Source organism: Arachis hypogaea, chromosome 12 (assembly GCF_003086295.3).
Source record: "Arachis hypogaea cultivar Tifrunner chromosome 12, arahy.Tifrunner.gnm2.J5K5, whole genome shotgun sequence".
NCBI lineage: Eukaryota > Viridiplantae > Streptophyta > Magnoliopsida > Fabales > Fabaceae > Arachis > Arachis hypogaea.
Window position 1 is genome coordinate 86,017,083 of NC_092047.1, and position 20,949 is coordinate 86,038,031.

The 20,949-nt window shown below is 38.3% G+C and overlaps 1 protein-coding gene across 1 annotated transcript; it reads left to right on the forward strand.

Moving 5' to 3' along the window:
• Nucleotides 1–1,352: 1,352 nt before the first annotated feature.
• LOC112727628 (uncharacterized) lies at nucleotides 1,353–4,037 on the forward strand. The gene has a single exon (XM_029291078.1). It carries the CDS (start codon nucleotides 1,353–1,355, stop codon nucleotides 4,035–4,037), a length of 2,685 nt encoding a protein of 894 aa, XP_029146911.1.
• Nucleotides 4,038–20,949: the final 16,912 nt, after the last annotated feature.

Here is a 20,949-nt window from a genome sequence, read left to right on the forward strand (position 1 = left end):
AGTATATACAATTAACAAATGTTGGATAATTATTTTACTAGGTAGTCGAATGATTATTTTAATAACTATGTGAATGGTTGTTTGATGACGACTCCGCGACGGTGATGGGAGAAGGGGCTACAGGAGGTGGATGATGATGGCCGGTGAAAGAGCTTCTAACCGCCAGAGAGGTAGGATGATTGATGAAGATCGGGGTGATAGTCAATTTGGAGAGGAAGAGGATGTTAGGGTGAATTCTTTTAATAAATTAGAGTTGAGATGGTTACTTTTTTTTTATAATAACTGTTTGGATTTTTTTTTTGAATTGGGCTAAATTCAAAACCTATTATTGATATGGTTAAAATTTTTTATTATCTCTCTAGCAGAGTTGAAATAAAATTAAAATGTGTGATATTTTAAGTGAAGTTTTTGTAAAAATTTCAACCACCAATGATGCAAATCAAGCCGCTCAAAGGTATGGGAGTTGAAGACAAATGGTTTGTTTGGGTGAGCTTCTAGAAAAAGATTTTTTTTTTTAGTTATCTTTTTTTTAAAAGATCTTATGAAAAAATAGAAGTAATTTTATGTTTAGGTATCTCATGCAAAAAGATCTTTTTATTTATCAATTATATTTGGGTATAATAATATAAAAGTATTTTTTTGTTTATTTAGAGTTTATTTGGGTGAGCTTCTAAGAAAAGATCTTTTTTTGAGTTATTTTTTTTAAAAGATCTTATGGAAAAATAAAAGTAATTTTATGTTTGGGTATCTTATGCAAAAAGATATTTTTATCTATCAATTATGTTTGGGTATAACGATATAAAAGTATTTTTTTGTTTATTTATTAGATGAAAAACATCTTTTTTTTTTAAAAAAAGATCTTTTAAAAAAAGATGTAAATTACAGCTTCTAAAAAAATATTTTTTTAATTTTTTTAGTATTTTTATTTTACCAAACACACTAAAAAATAAAAAAAATATTTTTTTATTAAAAAGAAATCTTTTTTTATCAAAAAATAATAATGACGCATAAACAAGCCAAAAGCAAACGAAGGCAACAAAGAAGACGTTGGACTAAAGCGGTGGTGACAGAGACGAAGTAGTGAAGAAGACGAAGAACAAAAAACGCACGAAAAGATGGAGGACTTGCTAACGCCGGGACAGTGGTAGTGAAAAGAGGATGCTGATGAACCAAACGAATGGAAGAGGCATTGCAGCGGATTGAAGTGAAAAATGGTGGACTCAGGTTGAGGATTGAAGTGCTGCTGCTGAAGAAGAAAGTAGGGGCTGGGACAAAGACGTGAGTTTGGCCTTATGGGTTGATAAAATAAAAGTGAAGAATTTTTATAGGGTTAGTTTGGAGAAAACAGGGCAATGGAGTTCTCACAGGAATGGAGGTCCTTCTTCCCAGTCGGAACGCCTGGTGGCTCCACCGTGGCCCCTCTTCTCCTCTCTGAACCAACCACCACCACTTTAGGCCCTCTCAAATTCAACCCTAACCCTAACTCCCTCACTCCTCTCTTCTCCTCTTCTTCTCTCTTCTCCTCTCTCCTTCACCTCCCTCCCATTCTCTCACCCTCCCGCTTTCTCTCTTCCCATTCCCTCCTCCCTTCAACCGCTTCTTCTCTCTCCTCCTTCGCCCAAAACGACGCCGCTTCCCCCTCCTCTTATTTCCTCACAAACCGCCTCCACCTCCTCGCTTATCCAGATCGCAAAACCGCCGTCGTTTTCTTCCCCACTGGCCTCAACGATGACAAAATCGGGTTTTTCATGCTCTCCGTCACAAACTCCAAGTTGCAAGTCCACCTTGCCGGAAACGATGACGTTTTCCGTGCCGAGTTGGGATCCTCCTCTGCTCACCGTATACTCATAATTTCGGTGAATCCTGTTCTTGAACCTCCTCCCTATTCGGGTAATGATTCTTCTTCTCCTGTTATTGGGTATTTGTTGGCTTGTACTCTTTATTCTGTGCATTGGTTCATTGTGAAGCATAGCTCTACTTTCAATAGGCCTGTTGTGTTACATGCCGGCGGTAAAGTTTTCAAGAGTTGTTCCGTTGTTCATGCTTGTTGGAGCCCTCATATATTGGAACAGAGTGTGGTGTTGTTAGGAAGTGGTCAATTGTTCTTGTTTGATTTGGAGTCTTATTGTCATGGTTCAAGTACTGCTTTCAGGGGGACTAGGTTGAAAGTTTCGTGGAATGATTCGGGTTATTGTAGTGATAGTGTGTGGGTGAGCTGTGAATTTAGCTGGCATCCTCGGATTTTGGTGGTTGCTCGTTCTGATGCCGTTTTCTTAGTTGACTTGAGATCCAAGGAATGTAATGTGAGTTGCCTAATGAAGATTGATATGTTGCGTATGTATGCTCCAAGCGAAAAAGAGCAGTTTCTTGCCTTGGCAAAGGCAGGCCCTAACCATTTCTTCTGCGCAGTGGCTTCTAGCAGTCTTTTACTTCTCATTGATGCGAGGAAGCCTATGATGCCGGTGTTACAATGGATGCATAATATTGATGATCCTTGCTACATAACTGTGCTAAGCTTGTCTACCTTGAGGTCCCACTCAAGGGAAGATACTTTCAAGTTGGCTTCCGAGTATGGATATTGCATTATACTGGGATCATTTTGGAATTGTGAGTTTAGTCTCTTCTGCTATGGACCTGAATTGCCATTCCAAAACGGATATCTTGCTTCGAAACTTTCAAAGATTAACAAAGCCTTCTGTGCTTGGGAGCTTCCGTCTGAGATCGATTTATCTGGCTGCAAGTGTCATTGTGGAGATTGTCTCTTAACGGAAGAGCTGTCAAAGGATGCTCTTCCTGAATGGATTGATTGGCAGCTGAAGAAAGAGATTGTCTTGGGTTTTGGAATTTTAAGCAATGAGCTGGCTGCCTTACTTTGTGAACCAGATGAAAATGGTGGATTTACACTGATAAGGCTATTGTCATCAGGAAAGTTTGAATTGCAAAGATATCATGCTTCTCGGGGTCCAGCTAGGAACTTAGATTACTGCCAGAAACAAGAATTATATTTGGACAAACACTTGCATCCCTTCAGCGAGGAGGAATACAAATTTCCAAAAAGATTTCATTACCTAAAATTGGCTTACCTTCAGGCATATGTAAGCGATAGTCTTACTAAATCACTACATAGGAAACTAGAAAAGATTCATATGCAAACTCAATGGAAGGAATTTTCTGCTACTGAAGTGCATGAGTTTTTATGCGAGAAATTAAATGCCTATGGGTTTGGTCGGTTAAGATCGTCTGCTGCAATTATTGCCGTCTTTAAAGATATAAAATCACCTGCAAGCGTTCATGAAGTTGCTTTGAAGAGACTTTGGGCTGACTTGCCTATGGAGATATTGCAATTGGCATTTTTGAATTATTCTGAATGTCCGCAACTTGTAAACAAGCATAAGATAGCGCTAGATTTTTTAGCTTTACCTGACCTTCCTCAGTTGCCTCCATTCTTCTTACGGAAATCTTCATGCCACAGCAACGATGACATTGTGGGTCCAGTTAGGCCATTTCCTTTTCTACTTGTGCTAAATGAATTTTACAATGGTTGCTCAAGTTTGGAAGATGATGAGTTTTCAGTAGAAGCGGAGCTTGGCCTCAAGTACAATGAAGTAATGAAGGTGGCAAGTGACATCACTGTTTCAACACATGGCTCTATGGACCTCAATGATGATGCAGTATCTCTTTCTCATGATCAAGAGGAAGCTTGGGATGGTTCCTTGAAACGAAAATCTTTTTTGTCATATCGGCCAATTGCATTCAGTTGCTCCGCTAAAGATTTTGTTACAGGGAACTCTGTTTATAGTGATGGAATTTATGATACATTTATGTTCCAAGTCCGGAAGCCCGGGGAGCAGACAAAACCTCATGGAGGCGAGGTATTTGATGATCAGTGCCCTGTTGAGTTGAGGCTTAATGCTTCATTGGAAATCTCGGAACCTCAAGGTTTAGAGGCATGTAATCTACTAAAGAAACATATGTCAAAATGGGAACAACATTTTGATTTGTATAAGGAGTTTTGTATTAATCTAGATTTGAAGTGATAGTTAACAGGTGGTCCTTCATTTTTTAACCTTGTTCCCATAGATAAACAAATGAGTTTTATCCTCTGAAAAATATGCTCTTGGCTGATTTCCGGGAATATATGCGTTGTATTTACCTTTTTCCCTTTCTGGGTGTGGAAGCAAAGCTTGAGGCCAGCTTTCATAATTTTCTTGGTAGAATTAGGAGGCCCCGTTTAATACTTTGATTAACATCTAGTGATTCTTAACCTGGCATAGTATGATTTTTGTAAAAAAACCGTTTCAAAATTTCGTTGCAGTTTTACGTAGGATTTTGTTTTTCTGCCTCAAAACTGTTGCTACAAGATAATTGTCTGACTTCTCCAGTGTTAAGGAATACAAAATTTCTCAATCCAAGAGAAAGATTGCTACTTTGTGCATAATTATCAAGGCCTTATAATCTTGTGTTCAATTGATCCTAAGATGTGATACTGTTTAATATCATGATGTTAGATATTTACACAACAAATCATGGCAAGAATAATTTTAGTTGAGTTTTGATTCTTGTGCTGGATCAGTCCAATAATTGAACACTTAACCAATGCTGAGCAACTATCACATGGTATTAGACCCCCAATGATCATGTATTCAAGAATTTGGTTCTTACCATCTCTGTTCTTGTAAAAGTTAAGGCTGAGTGCGAATGTTTATTTATTCTTCACACCTAATCGCAAAATCATATAGATATAAACCAATGATGAACCTTAACTTGCTGGACTAGTTAACGAGTAATCTTTTTTCAATATCGGAGCTAGGAAATGAAACTGAAGCATGCTTCTGTTGTTTGCTTCAACATACACCTTGGATCAATGTCCACATGTTCCAAAACCTATTAGTATGTACAAGGATGTAATAAGTATCATGACTCATGAGTAATAATATACGCATTATTTTTGCTTACATTTTGCTTGTATAAGTGAATAAGTGATTGATAAGAAGTGGAAAAATATAAAAGACTTGTCTTTTATACTATAAAAGAAAAAAAATTCAAAAAAGATGTACACAAAAAATGATGTAACCATGTTAGGTGTACACTAAAATTAACTACTAAAATTAGTCACCAGTATAGAATATATATTGAAAATGAGTTAAACTACACATTTATTTATACATAAATATATAATAGATTCTTTTTGTAATTGATTTTGGTATGCAAATAATATATTTTTTTTGGAGGGGGGTTAAGTGCCAATGTTCAAAACCACGGTGATCTCTTCGGACAATACTTGTATTTTATTATTATTTTTTGGTTGTCCACGGTATTTCTAAACTTGCCAGACCAAAGATTAATCCGTACGCAAATTAATCGTGGCCAATGAATTGCTGCATGCACAAGACAAGACTAGCTCCCGATACTTATTTAAGCGTACAAGTGATCTAAATATTTGACCAACCCAAATTAGTTAATAATTATATTTTATTTAATATTTATTTATTGGTAATTAATACTCGAACTTTTTTATTTTTGGGCTAGATACTTCTAATTTATTGATGATATCAATATTTGTCTAATGGATTCATAAAGGCCCAAAAGCTATGTATTTTTGGTTCGGGAGTCTACTATATTAATTTATCTTGAATTTTGGAAATTTTAGACCAAGATGCAGAAACAATAACTGAGTTGAAATGAGGTGGACCCTTGAAATTGGAAAAATCACACAAAAAAAAACTTATTGTCTTGTTATCATAAAAAAAAAAAAACACTTATTGTCTTGTATCACCAAAAAAAAGAAAATTTATTGTCTTGGTTTGGTTTAGTAGTTAGCTCACTAGTTTATTTAATCAAATGTTAAGATTTGAACTCTTAAATAGAGAGATAAGATTTGCAAATGGTTGGTCATTGACCTGTCGAATTGAGAAATACCATAAAAAAAATTATTGTCTTCCTCAACTGTTTGTTTAGCTAGGAGAAAGAAGGGCAAGTGGAGTTAGTGTCCACGCACTAATTAAAACCAGTTAATTGGTGAGAATTTTTGCACTAAAATGCAGGTACATCAAGGTGAAGTAGAAAGCACCCAAAAAAAAAAAAAACACACAAAGCGTTTATGTCATTATTTTCCACTAGATGTCTACTAGCATAGACAATCAACATTCGTGGGATAGCCATTGTTATTTATAAGGTTGTCAAACTCGCGAGTCTAGGTAAACTCGTGGAGTTGACCTAGACTCGACTCGTAAACTCGACTCGTAGATTCGTACGAGTTTACTTGTTATATATTTTTTTATAAAAAAATATGTATATCATGTATAATATATATATTTACTCAGATATAGCCATTCAAACTTAACAATTTCAATATCAAAACATATAGATTAACATAATACTATAATTACAAGTTACAACAAGTACTCTAGATCACACATTTAAATTCTTCACAAGTATGTATCTAGTTCAACATAAAACACACAATCACACAATCAAAGCTTCATAAGACACAACCAAAACACAAAAGAAAACAATTTTTTAAATGGAACTTTAAGCACAATGATCTTATTGCTTCTACAACAACAATTTTGAATTCATCAGCAATATCAAACATGAAATTTGTAATCTGCTTTATAAGACCTTTTACACTTGATTCATTTCCTGTCTTTAAAAGAGTGGTAATAGCAAGTGTAGCAATGCTTCTGTTCTGGTCAGAAATTAAACTTTCCATGTCGATGTTGCAGTTAGTTACAGCCATTGGATGTGTCATTGCAACCTGCGAAGTTCAAAGCAATACTCATTAGGAATCAATGCTTAGGAATAATTCTGAGGCCAATATTTGATTCAAAATAAGCAAAGGTTAAATAAGCAAATACATTTCATTATTCCTCCCTCAATCTACTTTAATTCACTATAGTTTGATACCCTCATAATAATAATAACATGAATTATAGGACATATTTTCATTCCATAGTCGACAAACAAACTACAATCTTCACTGGAATTTGTCCTTTAAGCTAAGAAAACAAAGCACTGAAGAAAAAATAACCAAGTAAAATTCAATAACAATATCAGATCTCATATACTTGTTGTTATAAAAACAAAATGAAGCAGCATCAGTTTAATTTTTTTTCAACATATCAAATCTCATTAACCAATTCTGTGTAGGATTTAAACTAAACTAAAAAAATTTTAAAAAGTTAACATCAGCAATTCAGAACCAACATTGCAGAATTGATACCAAGATTGTTAATATTTGAATTTGTTTAAAAAAATTACCTTGGAGAACAGGGCAGAATTGAAGTAGATCGGCAGTGAAGAACAATGGCGACGAACAGAGGAGGGGAGGCAAACGCTGTGAAGCAGAACAGGAAGGAGTGCGACGGCCGACGATGGTAGAACAGGGGCGGTGAACCTTCACTGCGTGGTGGTGAGCTCTGCGACTCTGGGTGGCCTCTGCGTGGTGGTGGGCTGGTGTCGACGAGGAAGTGAGGAACCTTCACTGCGTGGTGGTGGCTGGTGGGCTCTGGCTCTGCGACTCTGCGTTGGATGAGAGATGAGGGATGAGGCAAGACGACAGGTGAGGGATGAGGATCCGTCCGGCGTTCGGCCTCTGCATGGTGGCACAGACGACGGTGCCGGTAGATGGTGGCGATTCACCGACGTTGGAGAAGAAGAAGAGAGTGAGGGCGAGGCAGTGAGCAGTGATGGGCTGATGGCTTAGTGCTGGTGGAGTGTAAGGGTTTCGAAATTAGGGTTACACACTTATCGGGTCTGGGTGGGTTAGTGGTTAGCTGTAGGGGTTTTTTTTTCGGGCCCAAAACGACGCCGTTTTGGCGAAAATGGGCACCGAATTCAAACTCGCTGACTCGCTAGCAAACTCGCGAGTTTGAGCGATTCTATCTGAGTCTAGCCGAGTATAGCCGAGTCTACCCAGAAACGAGTTTGTGTCCGAGTCAACTCGATTCCACTACCTAAACTCGTAAACTCGTACGAGTTTACGAGTTAACTCGCGAGTTTGACAACCATGATTATTTATTTAGTGACACAGAAAATATGGATGACAAATTTTACAAAATCTTTTAACTAATGATATGATTTGTGTAAAAAATAAGCCCAAAAAATTTGGTACAAAAATTAAATGATGCAACAGAAGAATGTATTTATCAGTTTAAAAATATAAAAAAAAGAATTATTAATAATAAAAAAAATAAAAACAAAAAAACTCTAAATTTGTCATACCCTCGTAACAATAAATATTTTTTTGTCAACAAAAATTAGTTATATATATAATGTTGTTTTTAATAAAATAGTTAACCGTTAGAATAATCAAATATGATATAATAGAATAAAATTTTTATTTAAATTTATTAAATATAGTATTTATCAAAATATATAAACGGTCAAATATTTATCAATATACATAACATATCATATTTCGGATATTGTATCCATAAATACATTAAAAGTGCATCACTGGGATATGACACACACACTTTTTAACACATTTCGGATGTATCCGGGATATAAAATAAAAGAAAAATTGGGTAGTGAGTATCCGAAATACGTACATAAAGAGTTATTGGGCTCAATATCTATGTTGAAATGGCTAAAGAGGGAGCAGTTGAGATGTTTGGATTCATTTGAGAGAGCTTTTTAAGTTTTGGAAAGTTTGAAAAATATATATGACTCAACGCTAGAATTACGTGCACTTAAGAAATATTAACAGGCCAAATGTGAGTGGTATGTAGCCGGTATACTAGACTACGAGATTAGTTTGTCTATTTCTTATTTTATATAGTTAATTAGTTGACATGTTGAAATATTTTGATTTATTTAATTTTAGTTGATATATTATTATATGTTGATTTAATTAGTTAGAAAATATGTTAAAATAACGACATATTATTTGTTTTAATTAATCAGTTGTCATGTTAGGATATTTGAACTTAAAAGGTTAGATGAGATGTTAGACATGTTGGTTTAAGTTGTTTTAATTAGTTAGGTTGATTTGATTTAATTAATTAGTTGATATAATATAATTTGATTAAATTATTTAATTAGTTAATTTAAAATTAAATTAAATTATTCTTATAGGGAGCTAAGGAATTTTATCTTTGACAATGTCTTTCTCTCTGCATTTGTGGAGCAGGGGAGACCAAAAAAACCATACTTTTCACCTTTTGTGGGGCAAGGTCATTATTACCCTCCAGAATGTGGCATACCATCTTGGTATGCGTACAGATGGTGACCCAATTGGCGGTTGCATTAAAGATTTTCAGCAGTATCATAGACACCCCACATGGTAGTGGGTTAAGGACTTGCTCGATGATAGGCCTTTACCATTTCCAGAGAATAGGAAGTAGAATTTCAAGCTAAAGATGACTTCGCTCAGAAATAGGGTCGCACACATATTGTCAGTATGCTATGTGTTACTTGCTAATGCTGAATGAGGGGTATTTGTTTATGGACAAGTCAGCAAACTTTGTCCCCCTCAAATAGTTGCCGCTCCTAAAGGACTTTGATAATTGTAGATGGTTGTTTTGGGGTTCTGCATTGGTTTCGCACACCTATCATTCATTGTGCAGTGCTGCTTGGTGTGATACGACTGGATTTGCTGGGTACATATCATTAGTGATGTCGTAGATTTACTACAGGTTCCCATCCTTCTGTCCGATGGCTAGAATGCTGTCAGATTCCCTCTTGCTTCGAGGTAATTAATGTTTACTTTTTATTGTCTTTCTTACTATGTGCAATATTAAGAACATAACATACTTCCTCCATGAGTAGGTTGGCATGACTCGAACAGTAGACAAGAGACCACGATCATGGCAGAGGACTATGATTGTGGCACCAGCTAGATGTTCTCAAGTTTGATGAGGTACGATGCATTTAATTTCCTCATTACCTACATAAATTACTCTTCCATTGCTAATTAGAGGATTCTACGTGTTTCTAGTTTTCGTGGACAATGTATGACAACCCCCAGCTATAACAGACAGTTCCTAATTGAATTAGGAGCATTGGAGAAATTTGTACATGGAGAGTCATAGTGCCACAGGTCTGCTTCCACTTTATAAAGTTCTATCATGTGGATAGGGTTAAGAGACAGCTTGGTGATTAGTAGCATCAGCCAGAGGACTCATCAATGTGGACGAATTTTTGTTTAAGACGACCCATGGCCCTAATATACACTATGATTGGTATGCTAGGTGGAGGCCAGTAGCCTGCAATAAAAGATGGTCACCATTGAGAGTTTCTCAGATCCTCGACCTACACAGGACTACTTGAGATGGTGATAAGCGGCATGTATTGTTTGTTTCATATCTAGAGATGATGTATTGGCTGATCTGATGGATATGACCTCATCTGCAGATATTCTCCTGACGTTCCGGGCCAGAGGGGTATGTTAGAACTTGCACGAGATGCTCCAAACCGTAGGTGGTGGGCGAAGAGGCACGTCAGAGATGATATTCAGAGACCAGTTCAAAAAGTTCAAGATTAGCGAGGGAGGCGTGAACCTACAGATGTTAAGTTGTCAAAATGAGGAGGAAAAGTATGCACGCCAAGAAGAGATCCAGAGGGTCCTCCGGTGACGACACTGCAAGATATGCCATCACCCAAATTCTTTGTTGGGCATGAGGCAGATATTGCGAGGGAGTTCATGCTAGGATCATCCTCAGGGGCACAGTACCAGGATCCCTCCTCCTTAGTAGAACATCAGCACGATAAGGACATTGTTTATTATCAGATTGATTTTGACATGAACACACCCAATTGAGTGTGCTTCGACAAGTTGTGGCATATGTGATGACGAATTTTTGACGGTTTAGAATTTCACAATAAATTTCCGTTGCAAGTATAGTTTCTAAACTAACAATAATCCTTTCATACAAAAATTTGGTTGTCACTAAAACAAACCTAATAAAATTAAACCGAAGTATTTAAACCTCGGGTCGTCTCTCAAGGAATTACAGGGAAGTGTGTTTATTATTGGTTATGGAAAAGTATCTTTTTGGATTTTTGAAAGGTTGAACAAGGAATGTAAATGATAAGAAAATAAACTTAATAATTAAGAAAGCTCTTGGCAAGGTATGAAAATTAGAAGTCCTATCCTAGCTATCCTTATCAATTGTGATATCAATTGTCCATTGCTCCCACTTAGTTAACCTCTAACTATGAAGGAAAGTCAAGTGGATGAATCAATTTGATTCCTCAAGTCCTAGTCAACTCCTAAGGAAAGACTAGCTTTAGAGGGATCCAAATCAACTAGCAACTTCTCAATTATCTATCAACAAAGGAGTTTGATAACTCAAGAGTCTCAAATTACTCAACCATAGCCAAGAGGAGAAAAATCTACACTAAAATCCAATTAAGCATTCTATCAAACAACTGGAAGGCATAACATAAAAACATAGAAAACTAGCAAGGAATATAAAATCCAAACAACCAATTGCAAGCATCAATGATAACAAATGAAGAAAGGAACAATAATTATGAAATACCTTAAATTGCATTAAATAGAAAATCAAAACTAACAAGAGAATTCATGAACCAAATAGCAACATAAAGTAATCAACAAAGGAAATAAATAAACTAGAATGCTAGAACAATTAATAATAGAAAGGAAACTAAATTAAAGTAGAATAGAAATCTAAAATTGAAAATAGCTAAACCTAAGAATCCTAAAACCTAGAGAGAGGAGAGAGCCTCTCTCTCTAGAAAACTACATCTAAAACCTCAATTTGATTCCTCAAGTCCTAGTCAACTCCTAAGGAAAGACTAGCTTTAGAGGGATCTAAATCAATTAGCAACTTTCAACTATCAATCAACAAAGGAGTTTGATAATTCAAGATTCTCCAATTACTCAACCAAAGCCAAGAGGAGAGAAATCTATACTAAAATCCAACCAAGCATTTCATCAAACACTTGGAAGGCATAACATAAAAATATAGAAAAGCAATAAGAGATAATAAAATCCAAATAACCAATTGAAAGCATCAATAACTCAGAAATAATAGAAGAAGCAATAAATATGAAATACCTCAAATTGCATTAAATAGAAAATCAAATCTAACATGAGAATTCATAAACCAAATGGCAACATAAAGTAATCAATAAGAGAAGAAAGATAAACTAAAGGACTAGAACAAATAAAAGTAGAAGAAAATTAAATTGAAATAGAGTAGAAATCTAAAATTGAAAATAGCTAAACCTAAGAATCCTAAAACCTAGAGAGAGGAGGAAGCCTCTCTCTCTAGTAAACTACATCTAAAACCTAAAATTATCTCAATGAAAGTTGTGTTGAATGAATGAATGTGATTCTCCCACTCTGCAGCCTCTAATATATGTTTTTCGGGCTTAAAACTGGGCCAAAAACAGCCCAGAAATCGCCCCCAGTAATTTCTAATTCGTCCAGCATGTGGCTCTGTCACGCGTATGCGTCATGCACGCGTGCGCATTGCCTAACTGCATGGCAATGATAAACCCATATTTCATGAGTTCTTTTGTGCTTAATTAGAGTGATTTATTCAACTCTTCACCTACTTATTCACATTAATTGCATAGTTTTACTTTTCCTTCCTTATTATGTCATGTAATGAAAAACATATTTTCTAAGCTTTAAAAATTAATTATTTTAATTACCTTTATTTCCATTCGATGCCGTGATTAGTGTGTTGAGTAGTTTCAGATTTTCTAAAGGCAGAATGACTTAAAGGATGAAAAAGGAAACATACTAGAATGGAAGGAGGAAGCAAAACGGAGCTTTAAAGAAATTGGTGTCCACGCGATCGCATGGATGACGCAATCGCGTGCCAAGCACGAATCAGCAGCGATGCGGCCGCATGCCTGACGTGACCGCGCGCCTCAAGCAAAATACACATGACGCGGTCGCATGACTGACGCGACCGCGTGGCAAGGAAAAGCTCCGAATGACGCGACCGCGTGACCCACGCGGACGCGTGACAGAGGCCACGCACCAGAAATTATAGAATACGCCCCCAGCGAATTCTGAAGCCCTTTTTGGCCCAGATCCAAGTACAGACAGCATAGACCAGAGGTTATAAAGTGTGGGAATGCTTCCATTCAAAGGGAGCTCGCATATTTTTCACCTTTCAATGATTTAGATTTAGTTGAGAGGGAGATCTTCTCTCTCTCTCTCTTTTAGGATTTAGGATTTCTTCTTGTTTTAAGAGTAACTCTGGATCCAGGTTTAATTGTTCTTTTATTTTAATTCTACAATTATTTATTCCAACATTTGAATTGATTATTATAATTTATGAATTATTCCATGTTACAGATTCCTATTTGAATTAATGATTATTTGAGGTATTTTCAGTCTATGATTGTTCTTTTTGATTTAAGTTGCCATTGCTTCCCATCTAAGGATACTTTTATTATTTCAGCAATTTACTTTTTCCCCTTTTTGGTTCTGGTTAAGAATTTAGTAACTCAACAGTTATTAAACTCAACAGAATTGATAATCGTTATCTTGCTGATTGAACTTTACTTAAATAATCCCAACCTTTTCTTAGGAAATAATTAGGATTCAAAGGTCAATTTAATCAGTCCCTTGACTTTCCTTTGCTCCGGTAAAGGTTGACCAAGTGGAATTAAGATACAACTTTCATTATTGTTGAGAAGGGTAACTAAGTTGGACTTCTAATTTCCCTTATCTTGCCAAAAGTTGTTTTACAGTTATTATTTATTTTTACTTGCCATTTAATTCACTCGTCATTTAAATTACTTGCTTCTCACCTTCTAAACCCCGATTACAACCTTTATAGCCAATAATAAGAACACACTTCCTCGCAGTTCCTTGAGAAGACGACCCGAGGTTTGAATACTCGGTTAACAATTTTTAAAGGGGTTTGTTACTTGTGACAACCAACACGTTTGTAAGAAAGGTTGATTGCTTGGTTTAGTAACTATACTCACAACGATATTTTTTATAACCTCTAAACCATCAATCTTCTGCATCTTTCAAAATGGCGCCATTGCCGGGGAACTGCTAACGTGTGCCTTATTATTGGTTATTGTAAATATTTTTCTTTTGCTTGTTTAATTATTGTTGTTTTTCCTTTTTCTCTTTATTTGCTACTATGAACTCTCACCCCTCTCGCTTTGAGTTTGGTTCTAATATTGTTAAACGAAATAGAAGTTATAGCAGGAATGTGCATCAAGGTCAGACCAATCAAGGATGGATGGAGCCAAGAGGATCTAATCAACCCTTTAGGCAGCAACACCCCCCGAGATATCCTGGACAAAGACCATTCTACCGTGCATACCCAGCTGAAAGACATGGTGGACAACCTTGTAACTACCAACAAGCCCCACCCCGTGCATATGAACCATCTTTTTAACATAACCTCGAACCACCACACTCACAAGCTTTTCTTCACCATTCGCCATCATATGATCCTTCCTTACCCCAATACCAATCCAATCGTTCCCAATCATCACCACTTTCCTTTGTATCATGTCCAAGTCTGGCAAACCGCGAAGCAAAGGATCGCCTGAAAGAAACAATGATTAAATTTCAAACAACCATTCAACAACTGGAGCAAGCACTAATTCAATGGGCCACTAGGCTCTCAAATATACAAGGATCAACCACAGCTCCATGTGGACAGCCCAATGAAGAGCGTAGCATGAAAGAAATACTAGAGACTCCAGTGGACAAGACAGAAAATGAATTCGTACTAGAACAAATGGAAGAAGCTGTCATTGTTCAAGAAGAAGAGTTGGTTGAAGATCTAGGCGATGCTGAACTTCCTTGGGAATACAGAATTGAGGAAAACTCCGTCCAAGACACTACAGTTGATGCTAAGGAGGATACCGTACAATCTCCAAGGCAAGTCGTTTACAAAGAATCAGACGGAATAATCCAAGAAGCAAATTTCCTTGATGATGATAGTCACAAGTCTAGTGCTCCTAGTGATGAACTTGCGTCCGCAAGTGAATTCTCTGAGATCGAAGAATCTTCCCCAAGTGAATATGAAGATGATGCAGAGGTAGATTTCTCTCAACCTCCAATCTATGACTCGAGTGATGAGGAAGACATAGAAGACTTTGACCAGGATACAGATACAATCGAAGATCTTTGCAAGGAAGTGGAAGAACTCACAGAAGAGCACAAGGAAACGGAACTTGCTGAACCACCAAAAACACCTATCCCACGGCCATTACCACCTAATACAAGCTTCAAGTGGGTACAATCCTTAACTTATAATTTTACTTATTCACTTGAATATGGTTTGCTTGAAACAGATGGCCAGCTTAGAGCTCTCTGCGGCTTTAAGAGTAAGAGGGAAATGGCTCGTATTCAGAGCTGGTGCACCAGGTTCAATAAGGTTCCACGCTTCACCTTAAAGTACACAGAGGTATCGTGCTCAATTGCATGGATCACGGAGGACGTTTGGTCGCCACGGTGAGATTCTACTCTTTAACCCGCCCGAATGGAAACTTACAAATCAAAACGGAGGCGGATCTAAAAACACAGCTTGGGATCATGGATTATGTTCTGACATTCGTCATCCCGGGAGGCTGAATATCTGTTTGAAGCTGCTCAAAAACTTTACATGCCTAGTTTGGGACCCCGGAGGCTATTGGCATTCCAAGCACTGGTGAAGATTTTTGGACGAATTTAAACATAAGCCACCATAACAGGATACTCTTCCAATGTCCAACTTAAGGACTTTAACTAAAAGTGCTAGGTGGGAGACAACCCACCATGGTATGGTCGCTTCTTTTTCAATTTATTTCTTGTTAATTGCTTTCAATTTTCCTTTTTCATTTTAATTTATTAAACCTGGAATCATGCATAAGCATCCATGATAGTCATTGCATTCTGCACTTTTCAGTCTAAAAAAAAAAGTGATTGCACGACGCGATCGCATGCCCCATGCGATCGCGTCATATCGCGAAAAACATCACCCATGCGACCGCGTGACCCACGCGGCCGTGTGATATATATATCAGCGTAAGGATCCAACGAACAGAAAGTTGGGCTGGAATCGTGCGGCCCTTGTGCATTTCGCACAAATTAGCCCACGCGATCGCATGCCCCAGGCGATCGCGTCACTTACCCAATACCAATCCCACGCGACCGCATGAGCGACGCGATCGCGTCGCATGGATTGCACATCGCCCCAAAAGGAGACAGAGAGTTGCACTAAAACGGCGCTGGAGTTGTGCGTTTAGCACGACTTCCAGCGACGCGATCGCGCGACCCATGCGATCGCGTCACCCTTCTTTCCCCCTTGCATGCGATCCTGCACCCCACGCGATCGCGTCACTCCCATTCTCGTCCCAACCACGCGACCGCGTGCCCCACGCGGCCGCATGGATTCGAAAATATAACCCCCCACCCCGCGAACCCTATCAGTCGCGCAGCCCTCACCCCCAACCTTCTTCCCCTTCTCTTCCTCCTCTCCCTCCAACCACCACCCACCACCTTCCAGCCGCCACCGCACCATCACCCAGACGCCGCCGCCGACCCGCCACCGCCGCCGTACAACCCCCTCCCCTACTCTCTCCTTCCTTCTTCCTCTCTCCTCCCCTTTTCACCGCTGCTCGCCGCCACCACCGCCCACCACTGCCGGCCATCCACCGCGCCCCACCCCTTCAGCCAGCAACCCCAACCCCCACCTCCCACCCCTATCCTCTCCCTCCAACCACCACCCACCACCTAAACCCTTTCTCCGACACCAACCCCCTCCGCCGCCACAACCGCGTCGCCGTGCACCACCACCGCGCCGGACGCCGCCGTAGCCACCTTCTTCCCTGTTCCACCCCTTCCGCTTACCAGGTTCCGCAACACGCAACTATTTTTTTTATCTGTTCGTCACTTTTCTGTGTTTTTTATTCCATTTATGTTCATAATTAGGATAGTTAGACTTGCATGTTGTAGTAGATTTTTAGGTTGTTAGGTAGCTTAGGCTGTGGTTAGTGGATCTAGGTCTGTTTAGTTGCACTGTTCTTACTTCTGTTTTACCCTATGTGCAAATCTGTTGCTGCTATAATCATGATTCATATGCTGCTTTCTTGTATGTTGCTGCTGTTTACATTGAGTTTTTATGTTTATTTTATATCTATGTACATGCGGCTTGATTTTTTTTAATTCATATGAACTGATTAAATTGCTGTTTATTTTCCGGGACAATCCAATTTTAGCCGAAATGCTGCCCAAATTTTTTTAAATTATTTTCATTCATGTTTTGGTTTGGCATTTCTGAAATCTGTTTTACTTTGCTTTACCCAAACCTTTACATGCATGCTATGGCAGACTTTCTCATCCTTTTTGATTTCCTGGTTCATAAACTGCTTGTTCAATTATGAGTACTTCTATTCTTACCTGTGAATCCTTGTTACATGGAATTTTTCTATGCCACTTACCTTCCTAACTCACTAATTTTAAATTACTAATTTCTTTTTCAAATCCTAACCATACTAACCCTTTTGGTCTCTTTTCTGATTATTTTCACTTTCCTCTAACTTTCTAACCATGGCATATTGCTTATTTTTTTCCATTTAACATAAATTCAATCACATTTCAATTACTCATTTTCCTTATTCTATTTCTCCCCTACCGCTTTGAGTTTCCTTTGTTTAATTGCTTATTTGCTTTCCTATTTTTTTATCCATTCCTGATTTTCTGTTTTTCAGGATGTCTGCCTCACACAGGAAAGGTAAAGGCAAGGCCACTGGCAAGCGCAAGAGAGGAGATTCCTCCCAGTCCATCATTTCTCTAATGCACGATACCTCATGGCAGGAGAAGAACTTCACACCGCAGGAGAAAGCTAACCAGCTGCTACCTGCAAATGATCCTATAAAATTTGCAAACCGGTACTGTGAACTGAAGTACCCGGCTTTTGCAAACTTCAGAAATCTATACCTGGAACGTACCTTGAAGATTCCAGAAGCCCTCCAGCAGTACACTACTGAGCAAATCAAGCAAAGGGACTGGTACTTTCTGGAGAGACCACTGACAGAGGTCAATGCATCTTGGGTCCGGGAATTCTATTGCAACTACTACCTTACTACCCTAGATGCAGTGAACCTGAGGGGAAAGCAAATTCTGGTCACAGAGGAAGCCATAGAGACCATTCTCCAGCTCCCAGCCAAGTCCGATCAGCCAGATGGTTTTGCACAGGCTGAGGAGGACATGGGCCAGATGCAGTTTGACTGGGATGCCGTAAAGGCACGGATAGCTCTCGACCCTGCTGTTCCTTGGGAGATGGGTCAGAACACCACTATGCCTAGAGGGATCAAGAGAGTGTACTTAAATGATGAGGCTCGGCTATGGCATCAGATCTTGAGTAATTTTGTGATGCCGAGTACTCACGAGAAGGAGATCCCGGCTACCATGATCACCCTCCTTTGGTGTGTGCTGGAGGGTAAGGACATATACTTACCTCGTTTTATCCGGCATTATATGGCCAGGGCCCACGTACGAGGCACCCTCCCCTTTCCTTACCTGGTTACACGGCTAGGCCGTCAGGCTGATATGCCTTGGGAGGATGCCGATGAGAGACCACCAGCAGCGGACTGTAGGAAGATCATCCCACACAGCAGGAACTTCCTTGCTTTGGGCTACAGACCACCACCTGTCACTGCTACTGATGAGACAGCCCCTCCGTCTGCTGGACCCTCTTCATCCACAGCTGCCCCAGCTGCCCCTGCTGCCACCACTGCACCTCCACCCGCCTCTGAGCCGGTCTATCGCCTCGTGCACCGTCTATTCCGCCAGCTTGATCAGATGGAGCGCCGTAACAAGCGCCGATATGAGAGATTAGAGTGCCGCAGCAGGCGACGCTATTCCCATCTGAAGCTGATGATCAGACAGGGCGCCGACATCCCCTCCGAGCCCGACACCCCTTCAGAGCCATCAGAGGATGAGCACGAGGAGGAGGATGAGCATGAGGAGGAGCCTCATTCCCAGACGGAGACTCATCAGCAGGCAGCCACAGAGCAGGCTTCCCCGCATCAGGAGGTTATGCCCCAGATAGAGGCTGCAGATCCGGAGATCCCGCTCCAGTCTGTACCACTTCCACCAGACCCTCAGCCCACCACCATCACGGAGACCCCAACTACCATCCCTACCATTGATGACACTCCTTCACACCAGGCTTGATTGAGCATCGAGGACGATGCTTCATTTTAAGTGTGGGGAGGTCGCCATCTCTGGCGTTTATTTTGGTGAACCACTACATACTTTTTCTTTTATTTTGGATATTTTTCTGTATTTTTCTCTTTTTTTTTATTGTTATTTTCTGAGTACTTATACATTGCTACTTGTGTATTTTACTCTATGTGCTGCATTTTGCATCTTTAGCCATTTAGATTATTTTAGTTATTTAGTTTAGTTTGCAATTCTGATTTATTAGTGGATTAATTAGTATAGTTTACCCTTTTTAGCATAAGATAGTATAGTTTAAATAGAAAAATATAAAAAGGAAGTAAACTAGAAACTTTAACAGAATCAAAACAACCCACACCTTGTATATATAGCATTACATGTTAGTTGACAACATTTCATCAAGGAGGAACATTAAAACTTTAAAAGCTACCCTAAATAATTTTTTCAAGAGAATAATGGGAATTTTTAACTAAACCTGCATACAATATATGAATGATATATGATGCTTGAGTTAGAGAACACACAGCCTGTGAGTCTTGAGCTTAAATTGTATGGTTGCATTCAAACCATAATTTCATTTCTGTGTGTCACATTTCTTTTTATTCTGATGTTCTTTACCTTGCTTTAATCTATATGTCCAATTATAGAATATAGAATAGATACATACCAAGAGAATGATTGAGGCCATCATTTGATTTTAGCTCACTCACCCCAAATTAGCCTACCTTTTACATTACCCTTGTTAGCCCCCTTGAGCCTTTCAAAATCCCTTTATTCTATTTAGCCAAATTACTAGCCTTAAGCAGAAAAACAAAATAAAATCCCAAGTGAATCCTTGGTTAGCTTAAGATAGAAAATTATAAATAGAGTTAAATGTGGGAAACCTTTTGGGAACATGGATGATAGAAACAAAAGGTAGAGAAGTTAAAAGGAATAAAATAAAATTTGGGAAGCATGCTCATGAAAAAATCTAAATGATTCAATTATCATGTGCATTAAAAAAAAAGTTAATTTTTTTCAGCATTTAAATAAAAGGGGATACAAAAGAAATTCCCCAATGCAAAATAAAAACAATGCACATGGGATAAAAAAAATAATAATAAAAAGTGAAACATGAGCATGTAACATTAAGTGGAAAATTATGGGAAAATAGGTAAAGAAGTTTTATCTTGCTGAATATGTATGTTAGGTGAGATCTTAGTCTAATTAAGGATTTGCTTATTAGCTCACTTGACCCTATACATAAATCCTTACCTTTACCTTGACCACATTACAACCTTAATTAAGACCTCAAGACTTTTTGGTATGACTATATTCTATAATTATTGATTGGTTAGATGAAAAACAAAGCTGTAGAAATTAAGAATAAAAAGAAAAAATAGAGTGAATAAACCCAATAAACACTGAGTGACTAGAGAGTAAACACAAAATCCAGTGAGGGTTCAATAACTCATCAACATATATCTGTGCTCAAAATTTACTAATTATTTTGCAAGTTTGTACAATGTTTTCTTTCCCATCTCATTTGCTAAAGTACTTTATTATTTAAGGGTTGGTTATATATATATACATAACTCCTTGAGAATGTGAATTAACTTAGCTACATGTAAGCTTTATATATGAGTGGATGAATTAGAAATTGCATGACTCATTGGGTAGATGCATTTAGCATAGGTTGAATTTCATAACATTTCATCACTTTAACCTTAATTATTTACCTTGGATTTAGCATGAGGACATGCTAGTGTTTAAGTGTGGGGAGGTTGATAAACCCATATTTCATGAGTTCTTTTGTGCTTAATTAGAGTGATTTATTCAACTCTTCA

Bases quoted from the DNA above. Each gene is read 5' to 3' on its own strand.
- LOC112727628 (XM_029291078.1), top strand. From the start codon at position 1,353: ATGGAGTTCTCACAGGAATGGAGGTCCTTCTTCCCAGTCGGAACGCCT.